This window comes from Heteronotia binoei, chromosome 5 (assembly GCF_032191835.1).
Source record: "Heteronotia binoei isolate CCM8104 ecotype False Entrance Well chromosome 5, APGP_CSIRO_Hbin_v1, whole genome shotgun sequence".
Lineage (NCBI taxonomy): Eukaryota > Metazoa > Chordata > Lepidosauria > Squamata > Gekkonidae > Heteronotia > Heteronotia binoei.
In genome coordinates this window covers 13,688,720-13,702,706 of record NC_083227.1, presented here as the reverse complement: position 1 = coordinate 13,702,706, position 13,987 = coordinate 13,688,720, and the positions used below count along the sequence as shown (strand labels likewise).

Sequence of the window (13,987 nt, the reverse complement as noted above, 5' to 3'; positions counted from 1 at the left end):
TTTTTGTAAGGTCGCCAGTCTCCAGGTGGGACCTGGAGGCCTCTCCCAAAATCATAGCCTTTTCCCCAGTACATTGAGGCTAGTGCCTCTGGAGGAAAAGAGTGTCCGGGAAATGGACTGCATGCCTTGTGATTTTCAAATTTGATTCAAAATTTCAGGAATCTCCAGCCTGGAGCTGGCATCCCAAAGCTCTACTTACAGCCAGTCCTTCTCTGCTAGAGAAAATCCCCTGTCTGTAAACTGCCCTAATACTAAGAGTTCTCTTAGATTAGAAGCTTTCTTTCTGTTATTTATTTTTGCTGCACCTTTTAAGTCTTAAAATATTTTTCTAGTGACTGGTACCAATCTCCCCTATACTTAGATTTCGTAGCTTTAATTTTAAGGGAAACACTTTTAGGAAATTGCTCCTCAAAGTCTATTGGGCATTCCCAGTGCTTTGTAGTAAAAGGAAAGTGCTGTGCAATCTATAGGCCCTTTGCTAAACATTAGAGCTAAGAAAATTTTATCTCACAAATTTTGGTTCCTACAAGAAGTACAGGACATCTGTACACTCCCTTGGGGTAAAATTACCCTCTCCCTGTGCTTTTTCTCTCTCAAGCCTCAAGAATTAATACTCTTGTTTTGACAGAATTCCTGAAGGTTTTTGGTCTCCATTAGAAATTTGGATTCCTCAAATGTACTTCAACTATTGATATCTTCATTTTCTCTCTGAATGCCATTTGCATCATCAATCTTCCCTTTTAGCTATTTGGTGAAGCTTGAGTTTTAATTTTAGTTTAATCCAGTCTGCCTGTGGAAAGAGGTATCCACATGTTCTTAAGAGGCCCCAACTTGTGGGCTCAGTATCTTTGTTTGGTCTTAAGCAATATAATGACCAATGGATGGTTCTGCCTCCACCTATATCTTGTTAGAACTAGACTTTTTCTGAGTTAAAACCCTTTTCTATTTTCCCATGTTCTCAAGGAAATGAGCAATAACCTGTTAGATTCTTAATGTAGATTCCTCAGGGTCCATTTCTGATCATGATTTTCTTCTTGCTACTAAATGTTCTTTTGTGTTATTTTTGCATCTATAACCAGTTGGCTGAGCCTATCAAGGCTCCCCAATTCAAGTCTTGTTGTATTATGCTCAAATTTTGGTCTACTTGGTATCCTGACAGGATGTTGCCTTCCAGCAACACATTCTTTGCACTCTGTGTATGCACAGAGGAAAATCATTCTCTGGCACAAGCCTTAAACCTGGAGCATTGTGCCATCATCCTAGTTTTGCCTTTTACTCCATAAAAGGTTTCTTCTTAAAGGGATATGCTTTCATGCTTCAAGTCTTTCTTGTGACTTGTCCTTGCAACAACCCAGCATTTTTCTCTTGATACTACAGATGCCTTGCCACATCTTTTCTCTTTTTATGAATTGTTTAATGTGTCTGTCAAGGTGAATTAACCATAATTTGATTTCTAGGATGTTGTAACTGTTTTGTTAAGTTTGCTCATCTTTTCTTTCAATATAGATGTGCAGGGAATCTGGACCTGCAAATCAAGTCTAATGCATGCTCAGTAGTTCTAAGAGTTGTTGATAAGCTTGTTAAGAATTGTTTTATGTATGTGTAACCCTTATGTTGCTTTTCAGAATTCTTGTTTTGTTAAGTTTTTGTTGAAATCTGTGCTCACATGTGAGATCGTTTCAGCTGAACTAGCCCAGAGAAAAACTGGATGTAGTGGGACCTGATCAGCTCACTTATGTCCAGGTTTTTAATTTCTCTGATCTAGCTCACCTCTCATATAAAGCTAGCTAGCATTTTTCTATTGAGGCCTCAGTTTTTGTTTTTGAAGTTTTTCTATTGTTTTGACAATTTATTATATTCCAAAGCTATAGCAAAGGTTTTATTTTGTCTCCTCTCTTCTTTGTGAACTATTTTCATTATATGGGGGACGCCCCAACTATGGTCAGTTTCCTGGAGCTCCAACCTTGCGCACAATGTTTTATTTTAAGTTTTATGTTGCAACAAAGTATATTTGGGGTTGTGTTTTCTGAATTGTGTATGTTACTTCCCTTCCTTGACAAGGAAAAAGCCTCCTAAAGTCCTGAATGATTAGTGTAATAGGCAAACCTGCCCAATGCAGGCCCCTAACATGACATATGTAAGCTTGTGACGTAAAAGCTCACTGGTCACCACACTCTGGACAGGAGGACACTTCACTAATAGCTTTTTGAAACTCCTTTCTTCATGGTTGAATGTATGCATTTTTGATCTGCTGTCACTGCTCCCTACTCTGGTACAGAATCATCCCCCATGTTGTCATGTGTGAATGTCTTTGGTTCCTTTTTGGTTCTTTCCTCAAAGCCCACCGTTGCTCTATGGACCATCAGTGATACAGGCAGAAAAGCACCATTGCCAATTACATGCTGGGTTACAGGAAGACTCCCTTTTAGCAACAATAAAGACAGATTTCGCTGGGTGCTAGGGGGGGTGGGAAGACTCTTTAGTTCACCCTCCACTAGGACTTTCACATACCCAATAGGTACATGGAAGAAGATCCTCTTCAAACCCCAGTATAAGAAGCTTATCAAGGGGGGGAGAAGAAGAAAAGAAGACTCAAGATTAAGATATGGATTCAGTTGTAACCATAAACTCTAACGTACCTGTGTGTTTTCCTAATCAATTATTGTCATGATTGTGTGTGATTTATAGATCAATTCTTGTTATTTATCTGGTTTAAATAGCAGTAATGATTTTATGAACTCAACTTTTATTTCAATGATTGTAACCCTGTGTTTTAATACTGTATGCCCTACAATGTTGCCAATGCCTGTTATCCCTGCATCGTAGTATTCAAAGGAAGGAACCTTTGGCCTATTGGAATATTTTTCCAAATTGATTTTTGAGTAGTTTAGATAGTGGCTCCAACCTTTTTAGATAGACGGTACACCCCGGTAGACAATTGAAGCTACGTGGACTCGCCGCCTGTCAACTACAGATATGGACATTGTGTTATTGCAAGACCTCGCCACCACATGGTGACATAGGTCTTGAGGGGGGGAACTGTGAGGAAAAGCCCCCTACTTTTCATACATGTGAACATCATGATCACCAGCATGGTTGCCAGGGTGCCTGGAGATTTGACTCTCACACCTCTGCTCTAAGAAGTGGACTTTGCTTGCAGTTTCTGGCTTATGTGGATACCATAAGCCTCAGCTTTGCATTCTACGTCTCTGAAGACATGCTCCAGCTGCTCCTTGTGTGCCCAGTCTTGGCCACTGCAGTGGAAGAAGCCACCATGTTTCCAGCCTGGCTCCATGGACCTAGAGCTAACAACAGCAGAATCCAGCTTGCTTTCCTGACCCAAGCTTACCCTGCCAGGCTGAACTCATTCCTTCTTAGTGGGAAAGTCACACGTACACACCCTGAGCCTGCAAGCAACCCATCTGTTTTAAGAATGGATTAATAGCTCCACTGTTGATCCTAATTGCTCAGCAATGCCAGAACAATAAATCTTGCCCAGCAGAAGATGAGAAAGAGGAAGGACATCTCCTGTCTTCATCAAGTCTTTTGTCTAACCCGGGTGGTACCTAGGCCAGCATTTGATTACCTATTGTCACCCTCCTAGTTAATCCCATTTAAACTTAAGTATCCAGCCATTCCCATTCTTACTCCAGTCTAAGTACCCTGGGGCCAACCCAGGCAACATTGCAGCTTGGAAATTTCCAGGTTCACTGGACTAAGGTGAAGTTCATTGGCCAAAGCAGGCATCCAATTAGGTGTCAGTAAGGAATGTCCAGCCTTCTTGAACCTCCCATCTCTCCTCCCTTGGACCTCCCAGCACCTGAGGGGTCTAAGAGAGTCTATTTAACCTCTGACCCAACTCCACTCATGTGTGCTTTCTATTCAGCAACCCCTATTACCCGCTGTCTAGATCCATCCCCAATTCTGGCCACAGTGTTGGGTCCATTTCCCCTGTCCTCTTAAGTCGCCATTGGAAACCTTCCTGGAAGACTACGATGGTAAATATTACCCTGTCTGTTTATCCATATATGTTCCCCTATTGATCTATCTATATTTCCTAGACCTGTGTGAATGTGTGAGTGTTTTGTATTTTTACCTTGTATGAAAGAAATATTATTCTAAATAAATTACAATTGATTTTTACTAAATTAGAGTCTCTTATTGAGCATTGACTCTCTGAACGGTTGAGCCTGGTATACAATTGATAACAAAGATTCCTTTTGGGGGCTAACTGTCTCTCAATCTAATTCCCCAATCTCATTTTGAGAGCAGTTTCCCTAACAGCAAGGCTGGCTCAATTGCACAGCAGCCTCAGAGCAAAACCTCTATTTTCTCCATTGGCTGAGACTCCTCCCCCTCCTGGTCCCCTGGGAAGGAAGGGAAAGAGCCAGAGCTTCCTTTGCCCAGTTCCCTGGAATGTTTTAAGCATATTTTAAGTTTTTTTAAAAAAATCTTTAGTTGTGTTTGTTTGTGTCCTTTAAAAAAGTTTATATCTCTGCTAAAAAAAAAAGGTACTTTTTACGGGTTGGTTTGCCATTGACTTCCCCAGTCAGCTACACTTTCCCCCCAGCAAGCTGGGGACTCATTTGACCGACCTCGGAAGGATGGAAGGCTGAGTCAACCTGGAGCCGGCTGCCTGAAACCAGCTTCCGCCGGGATCAAACTCAGGTCGTGAGCAGAGAGTTCAGACTTCAGTACAGCAGCTTTACCACTCTGCGCCACGGGGCTCTCTGCTACCCAGTCTTAAATAGTCAGTCCAGCCTGGCAAGGTCTCATTTATGTCAGATCTGGCCCTCATAAGAAATGAGTTTGACACCCCTGAGCTACTGGTTCACTGCCAGTGAGATGAGAGCTGATGGAACGTTAATGGAGAGGGCTGGAAACGAAGCAGTTGGCAGCTTCGGATCTGTGGGGAGCTGACGGAGCACCAAGCTCGTTAGCGACAGAGTAAGGATGTAGTCTATAACGTTATTATTTTCACTCCAGTGTCCCAATCCCGATATATATATTTCAATACTAAAGATCTCTCAGTTTCTTTTGCGATCCAGCAGTCCATTGAACTGTCTAGGAAATTTTAAGCAATTTCCCTCACAAGATTTCCTAACGCTGCTTACCACAGGAGAGGCCATCTTGGGAACAATCCTGGGCCCGTGCTCTTTGCCCGTGCTCCAAGGAAGCTCCTTCGGCCTCAGGGAATGTTGCTTCTGTCTTCAGGGATGGCCCCCACATCTGAAACAGCAGTGAGGGAGAGAAGTAAGAGATGGAGTGGAACAGACCGAGGAATAGATCCTGCCCCACTCCAAGACTCTGCATCCTTCTATCTGTAGATCTGGTGAGTTACTTGAAAGCAGCAAAAATTCAGGCTACTGAAGGAGACTGTAAAATCTCCCTTATGGATTATTAATGCTTGGACAAACATCTCTTAGGGATATTTTAGGACATGGGTGTCAAACACGCAGCCCAGAGGGCGAATCAGGCCCCAGAGGCTCCTATCAGGCCCCCTGAGCAACTGGCTGTCATCTGCTTCCTTCCCCCTCTCTCTTGCTTCCTTCTGCATCACAGCTTGCTTTGCCAGGCTTGCTCAATCACACAGGAGCTATGGAGCAAAGCCTCTATTTTCTCCATTGACTGAGGCTCCTCCCTTGGGGAGGAAGTGGGGAGGGTTAGCTTACTTCAAAGGAAGCTCTGGCTCTTTCCTTCCCCAGAGGACCAGGAGGGGGAGCCTCAGCCAATAGAAGGAAGGGAGGTTTGGTTCAGTGGCTCTGCTGTGCGATTGAGAGAGCCTGGATAGCACGGGAGAGATACAAAGAAAGCAGCTTTAAAACCAACAAGTGCTAATGTTTTAGGCATGTGTTTGTTTGTGTCCTTTACAAAGTTTATATCTCTGCTGGCATTACATTTTATGACACACACTGCCTGGCCCAGCAAAGGTCTCATTTATGTCACTCCGGCTGTCGTAACAAATGAGTTTGATATCCCTGCTTTAGGATAAGGCCAAATATCATTGCTTGAATTGGATATATTGAAGGAAAACTCCTCACCCGTTCTGCCTTCCTCTTCTCCTCTGCCTGACTCAGGAGGAAGCCTTCGGCCAGGGCCACTGCTTGGGAACTGGTCTCCGGCCCACATCCTCTGACCCAGCACTGCATTTCCTGGGGCAGGATGGTCAGGAACTGCTCCAGGATCACCAGGTCCAGGATCTGCTTCTTGGTGTGTCTCTCTGGCTTCAGCCACTGGTTGCAGAGCCCATGGAGCTGGCTGCAAACCTCTCGGGGCCCATCGGCCTCATGGTACTGTAACTCCCGGAAGTGTTGGCAATATACATCTGAGGTCATCAGGGTGTCCTTAGCCAGGGTCTCTGGCACAGCTCTTTCCCAGAATGCAACAGCACTCCCAGCATGGAGGAGATCAGCTTTGCTTGCTGTCCTGCCAGTTCCAGGTCCTCCTGGGTCCCGCTCTTCCATTTCCTGCCTCTTCCATCGAGTCTCCTCCATCTGTGAAAAGATGCCTTTATTCCCTTGGCTGTGGAGATAGGGTTCTCTCTGCGGGGGGGAAGGAGAGACACACGGAAAAATGGAAATACACCACTGAGCATCACAAACCTTCATAAGCTCAGGGGACACATGAGAATTGCCCTGGAGGATCAGAACTGAATTGCTTCTTGTGAGTTGTAGACTTTGTTTAATTTTTTTTCTCTTTTGCTACGTTACATACCAAGCAATGTTCCCTCTAAGCTGCAAAGTCTTGCGTGCAAAAATTCTACTTTGTGAGCGACTGGCATGAAAGTGGTGAGCTCCTGCATAAATTAGTGTGCTCTGAGGTCACCTGAGCTAAGACAAAAATGTGTGAGCTGGAGGCTAAAAATCTGTGAGCTACCTCAACTCAGCTTAGAGGGAACACTGAAACCAAGGTATTTTAAATATGCTGCCTTGGGGTTTTTTTGGAAAGTTAAATGTCACTCCGGGGAGACATGAGAATTGTCCTGGTGGATCAGAACAAATGTGCTTCTTTTGGTTTGTACACTGGGCCATACGAACATATGAAGCTGCCTTTTTACTGAATCAGACCCTCGGTCCATCAAAGTCAGTATTGTCTACTCAGACTGGCAGCGGCTCTCCAGGGTCTAAAGTTGAGGTTTTTCAAGCCTATTTGCCTGGACTCTTTATAGAGATACCAGGGATTGAACCTGGGACCTTCTGCTTACCAAGCAGATGCTCTACCGCTGAGCCACCGTCCCTCCCCCCAAAATGGTATTGAACATATGAAGATGCCTTATACTGAATCAGACCTTTGGTCCATCAAAGTCAATATTGTCTTCTCAGACTGGCAGCGGCTCTCCAGGGTCTCAAGCTGAGATTTTTCACACCAATTTGCCTGGACCCTTTTTTTGGAGATGCCAGGGATTGAACCTGGGACCTTCTGCTTCCCAAGCAGATGCGCTACCACTGAGCTACCGTCCCTCTCCCACAGCAGCTGCCCTTTCAAGGACAACCTCTGCCAGAGCTACGGCTGACCCAAGGCCATTCCAGCAGGTGCAAGTGAAGGAGTGGGGAATCAAACCCGGTTCTCCCAGATAAGGTCTAATATTTCTGCTATATTACATACCAAGGCATTTTAAATATGCTGCCTTGGTTTTTTCAGAAAGTTTAGTGTCTCTGTTCGGCTTTTTAGAGGTGTTGTAAGCTTAGCCTCCTATTCCTTTGGCTCTGTCTTTCCTAGGGGCTAATTCTTAAAGTAAACCAGACTGGTGAGGCCTTTCCCCTTCCATGTGTGGCAGAATTTCTTTTGGGGATGGGTCTCTTATGAAATTGGCAACAAATGGTCCAAGCTATTCAGCTCTATCATGCATTCATATTGCTAACAGCTTAGGCTAGGTCAGTAGAAAAAGTGGGTGAAAGGTAAAGAGCTATCTCAGAACAGGCCTAGCCTTATATGGTATGAGAAGAGAAGAACTGCAGATTTATACCCCGCCCTTCTCTCTGAATCAGAGTCTCAGAGCTGCTCACAATCTCCTATACCTTCTCCCCCCACAACAGACACCCTGTGAGGTGGGTAGGGCTGAGAGAGCTCTCTCACAGCAGGTGCCCTTTCATGGAAGAAGACAACGACGACATTGGATTTATATTCCGTCCTCCACTCACGAATCTAAGAGTGTCTCACAATCTCCTTTATCATCCTCCCCCACAAAAGACACCCTGTGAGGTGGGTGGGGCTGAGAGAGCTCTCTCACAGCAGGTGCCCTTTCAAGGAAGAAGACGACGACGATATTGGATTTATATTCCGCCCTCCACTCAAGAATCTAAGAGTGTCTCACAATCTCCTTTATCTTCCTCCCCCACAACAGACACCCTGTGAGGTGGGTGGGGCTGAGAGGACTCTCACAGCAGCTGCCCTTTCAAGGACAACCTCTGCCAGAGCTATGGCTGACCCAAGGCCATGCTAGCAGGTGCAAGTGGAGGAGTGGGGAATCAAACCTGGTTCTCCCAGATAAGAGTCCGCACACTTAACCACTACACCAAACTGTCTCTCAACCTCTGCCAGAGCTATGACTGACCCAAGGCCATTCCAGCAGGTGCAAGTGGAGGAGTGGGGAATCAAACCTGGTTCTCCCAGATAAGAGTCCGCACACTTGACCACTACACCAAACTGTCTCTCAGCCTCTGCCAGAGCTATGGCTGACCCAAGGCCATTCCAGCAGGTGCAAGTGGAGGAGTGGGGAATCAAACCTGGTTCTCCCAGATAAGAGTCCACACACTTAACCACTATACCAAACTGGCTATGAGCAGGTAGGAGCAAACTGGTATGAGCAGGAAGCAAGATACTGGCCATCTGTAGATCCATCTGCAGATTCTGGAGTGTAGCTGACGCAGATAAATCCGGTAAGATAAGAGATAATTGATAAAGTTCTGAGGGGGAAATAGTTTAAAAACCCTGAGATTTCAGCAGAAGTTGTTGGCCTGCATGAGAGACATGGGGTCTCTGTGTCGGTCAAGCCAAGAAATTAACAACCTTTGTTGATTTCAAGCCACGAATTTAACATCTCTTACTTGAGGCCTCAAACATAAGAGTGTGGCTCTAATATAGAATGGGACTTAGGTTTTCATAGATGTAATTCTCTTTAAAGGTATTAGATTATAGAATAGAGTAAGTTTAGCTATGAGAATTGGGTAAAGTTCATCTGAATACCAAATGCATAACCTTCTACTGTATCCGGAAGCTATACTAGTATTATCTATCATTTTGCTTTTCGAGTTACATATCTTTAAGCCTTCTGAGTAAAAACTTAAAGTGGAATAAAGTTTAACTGGGTAAGTTCCTGGGGTTGTTTGGGTTACTGAAGGTATAGTGAGGTGTAGTGGTTAAGTGTGCGGACTCTTATCTTGGAGAACCGGGTTTGATTCCCCACTCGTCCACTTGAACCTGCTGGAATGGCCTTGGGTCAGCCATAGCTCTCATAGGAGTTGTCCTTGAAGGGGCAGCTGCTGGGAGAGCTCTCTAAGCCTCACCCACCTCACAGGGTGTCTGTTGTGGGGGAGGAAGGTAAAGGAGATTGTGAGCCGCTCTGAGACTCTTCGGAGTGGAGGGCGGGATATAAATCCAATATCATCTTCTTTTTCTTCTACATAAGTATATCCCGCCTCACCATGCATCTCTTCAATAGCATTAGGCAAGAACAGTGGAATCTACTACTGAGGGAGGTACTACTGAACTCCCCTTCATTGGAAGTCTTGAAGCAGCGGCTGGATGCTCTAGGCCAGGGGTGTCAAACATGCAGTTTGGGGGCCAAACCAGGCCACCGGAGGGCTCCTATCAGGTCCCTGAGCAACTGTCATCTGCTTCCTTCTCCCTCTCTTTTGCTTCCTTCCGCATAACAGCTTGAATTGTAAGGCTTGCTCAATCGCACGGGAGCTATAGAGCAAAACCTCCATTGGCTGAGGCTCCTCCCTTGGGGAGGAAGGGGGGAGGAATAGCTTGCTTTGACTGGCTCTCTCAATCGCACAGCAGAGCTACTGAGCCAAGCCTCTCTTCCTTCTATTGGCTGAGGCTCCTCCCCATCCTGGTCCCCTGGGGAAGGAAGGAAAGAGCCAGAGTTTCCCTTGCCGAGTTCCCTGGATCACACGGGAGAGATAAAAGAAAGCACCTTTAAGACCAGGGGTGTCGAACTCATTTGTTATGAGGGCCGAATCTGGTATAAATGAGACCTTGTTGGGCCAGGCCATATGTGTACCTATTTAAGATTAGATAGTAGGGATAAAAACTTTATAAAGGACACAGACAAACACAAAGATTTTTTTTTAACTTAAAGCATGCTTAAAATATTAGCACTTGTTGGTCTTAAAGGTGCTTTCTTTGTATTTCTCCCATGGGATCCAGGAAACTGGCAAAGGAAGCTCTGGCTCTTTCCTTCCTTCCCCAGGGGACCAGGAGGGGGAGGAGCCTCAGCCAATAAAAGGCAGAGAGGTTTGGCTCACTAGCTCTGCTGTGCAATTGTGATAGCCTGGCAATGCAGGCTTTTCCTTCCCCTTTCCTCCCCAAGGGAGGAGCCTCAGCCAATGGAGAAAATAGAGGCTTTGCTCTGTAGCTCCTGTGCAATTGAACAAGCCTTGCTAAGCATGCTGTGACACAGAAGGAAGCAAGAGAGAGGGAGAAGGCAGCAGATGACAGCCAGCTGCTTGGGGGCCTGATAGGAGCCCTCTGGGGGCCTGATTCGACCCCTAGGCCAGATGTTTGACACCCTGTTTAAGACCGAGTGCTAATGTTTTAAGCTTTTTTAAAAAATGTATATTTGTGTTTGTCTGTGTCCTTTTTAAAGTTTATATTTCTGCTACCTGATCTTAAACAGGAACACACACGGGCCTGACATGGCCCAACCCAACAAGGTCTCATTTATGTCAGATCCGGCCCTCATAACAAATGAGTTCGACACCCCTGCTCTAAGCTGATCTGCATTGAGCAAGGGGTTGGACTAGATGGCCTCTATGGCCCCTTCCAGCCCTGTGATTCTAATGATTCCACCAGCAACAGATTCATACATTTAACTTTTCTTGTACTGAGAAGTAATAGTTGCAAACCCGCCCCCCCAGTCCCAAATTCCACTTACATAGTGGAACAAAACTTGTACCTGACAAGGTTGCCAACCTCCAGTCAGGATCCAAAGTTCTCCCAGATTTCAATGGACTTCCAGCGGACAGAGGTCAATTCCCCTGGAGAAAATGACTGTATTGGGGGGAGGGTCTATGGCAGGCGTGGCCAAACTGCGGCTTGGGAGCCACATGTGACTCTTTCACACATATTATGTGGCTCTCAAAGCCCCCACTACCCCATTAGCTGGCTTGGAGAAGGTATTAGTCTCTTTAGATCACTTCTTCGAGCCAAGCCAGCTGGCAGCATGGAGAACGCATTTAAAGTTGCTTTCTTGCCAACCTCCACTGCGCTCCCCCATCTCTTTGCTTTCCTTCCTGCTCTCAAGACGTCTGACGTTCGTATCTTGCAGCTCTCAAACATCTGATGTTTATTCTATGTGGCTCTTACGTTAAGCAAGTTTGGCCAGCCCCGATCTATGGCCTTGTTTCCATCTTAAGTCCCTCCCTGGACCAAAACCGGGCCTTTCCCCAAATGAGACCACCCCCACCCACCCCCCTCATGCCCAGGAATTTCCTATCCAGGAGTTGGCAACCTTAGCACAGAATGACCCCAGCCTCCCTTCATTCCAAGATCTCAAAGCTTCTCCCGCAATGATGACTTACTCCTAAGGAAACCTTCCTGGGATCTGGTTGCAAGGCTATTCTCTGCAGCCTTTCCAAGCCTCTGTCGCCCTGCAAAAGCAACCCCCCCCCCCCCAAAGAGCCTTTTCTCCTTCCTGACCTCCCCCTCCCCTTGCTCGGCCTCTCTAGCCAAACGGCTCTTTGGGTTTAACCCTTTCGGTGCTGCAGGGGAAGGCACAACCGTGTCCTGTCCTCTCCAGGCTAGGCTGTCTGCAGGGACGCCCTTTGCAGTTGAATGGGGCTGCTCGGGAGTAACGGTGCACGGCCCGGGGTAGCGTTCCCAGAAAAGGGAGAATGAAGCTGGTTCCCTCTTCCTTCCTTCTTCATTGCGATCGACTGGTTTTTTTTTTTTAAATAGGCGAGTGTGGATCAATAACTTCCTAATAGATTGGATTTATATCCCGCCCTCCACTCCGAAGAGTCTCAGAGCGGCTCACAATCTCCTTTCCCTTCCTCCCCCACAACAGACACCCTGTGAGGTGGGTGGGGCTGGAGAGGGCTCTCACAGCAGCTGCCCTTTCAAGGACAGGCTCAGAGCGGCCTACAATCTTCTTTCCCTTCCTCCCCCACAACAGACACTCTGTTAGGTGGGTGGGGCTGAGAGGGCTCTCACAGCAGCTGCCCTTTCAAGGACAGGCTCAGAGCGGCCTACAATCTCCTTTCCCTTCCTCTCCCACAACAGACACCCTGTGAGGTGGGTGGGGCTGGAGAGGGCTCTCACAGCAGCTGCCCTTTCAAGGACAGAGGCTCAGAGCGGCCTACAATCTCCTTTCCTTCCTCTCCCACAATAGACACCCTGTGAGGTGGGTGGGGCTGAGAGGGCTCTCACAGCAGCTGCCCTTTCAAGGACAGGCTCAGAGCGGCCTACAATCTCCTTTCCCTTCCTCCCCCACAACAGACACCCTGTGAAGTGGTGAGGCTGAGAGGGCTCTCACAGCAGCTGCCCTTTCAAGGACAACCTCTGCCAGATCTATGGCTGACCCAAGGCCATTCCAGCAGGTGCAAGTGGAGGAGTGGAGAATCAAACCCGGTTCTCCCAGATAAGAGCCCGCACACTTAACCACTATACCAAACTGGCTCTAATAGGGTTGCCAATCCTCAGGCGGGAGTAGGGGATCCCCCAATTTGAAGGCCCTCCCGCCTATAGTAAAATGGTAAAATATATGGGGAGAACTTCATACTTGCAGGTAGAAAGAACTGGGTATTTCACTTGGAGGTAGACTTGTAACTGATGTCTTTGCATTTCGCTTGGTCTCTGTTTTTCCCCACTTCGTATCCACCCCTTCCCCTCTTTAATGTATCTACGCTTGTGCCTTTTCTCGTTGTAGTTAAAATCAATAAAAATGATAAAATCTGGCCCTCCCGCCCCCCACTTCAGGGTCATCAAAAAGCGGGAGAAGGAAATATCTGCCTGGTAGAATGGAGAATTGATCTACGGGTATCTGGGGCGGGGGGGGACTGTTTTTTTTTAGGTAGAGGCACCAAATTTGCAGCATAGCATCTGGGACCTCTCCTCAAAACACCCTCCAAGTTTCAAAAATATTGGCCCAGGGGGTCCAATTCTATGAGCCCCAAAAGAAGGTGCCCCTATATTATTTCCAATGGAGGGAAGGCATTTAAAAGGTGTGCTGTCCCTTTAAATGTGATGGCCAGAACTCAATCATGCTTGTCACAACCTTTCTCCTGGCTCCACCCCCAAAATCTCCTGAGGTCAAGGTAGTCCCCTGTGCAAGCACCAATCATTTCCAACTCTGGGGTGACTGTCACATCACAACATTTTCATGGTAGACTTTTTACGGGATGGTTTGCAATTGCCTTCTCCAGTCATCTACACTTTTGCTTCTGGGGGGTGGCGGGGAAGGAGCCCCATGGCGCAGAGTGTTAAAGCTGCAGAATTGCAGCCCAAGCTCTGCTCACAACCTGAGTTTGATCCCCGGCGGAAGCTGGGTTCAGGTAGTCGGCTCCAGGTTGACTCAGCCTTCCATCCTTCCAGGGTCGGTCAAATGAGTCCCCAGCTTGCTGGGGGGGGGGGGGGGAGTGTAAATGACTGAGGAAGGCAATGGGAAACCACCCCGTTAAAAAGTCTGCTGTGAAAACGTAATGAGGCAATGCCACTCCAGTCGGAAACGACTGCTGCTTGCACAGGGGACTTGTCCTTTTTTAATTCTGGGGGGGAGGGGCATAATGAAAGTCTGGCAATAGATGCACAGCTGTTTCTTTAA

The 13,987-nt window shown here is 46.7% G+C and overlaps 2 protein-coding genes across 2 annotated transcripts in view; both read right to left on the bottom strand.

Moving 5' to 3' along the window:
- The window catches only part of LOC132571048 (oocyte zinc finger protein XlCOF6-like), a 46,115-nt gene extending 39,760 nt beyond the window's left edge, over nucleotides 1–6,355 (bottom strand). Inside the window, exon 1 of the mRNA XM_060237679.1 lies at nucleotides 6,042–6,355. Within this exon, the coding sequence (XP_060093662.1) occupies nucleotides 6,042–6,335 (294 nt within the window). The 5' untranslated portion in view covers nucleotides 6,336–6,355. The remainder of the gene's footprint in view (nucleotides 1–6,041) is intronic.
- The window catches only part of LOC132571070 (zinc finger protein 436-like), a 342,318-nt gene that overhangs the window by 106,539 nt on the left and 221,792 nt on the right, over nucleotides 1–13,987 (bottom strand). The window lies entirely within an intron of this gene.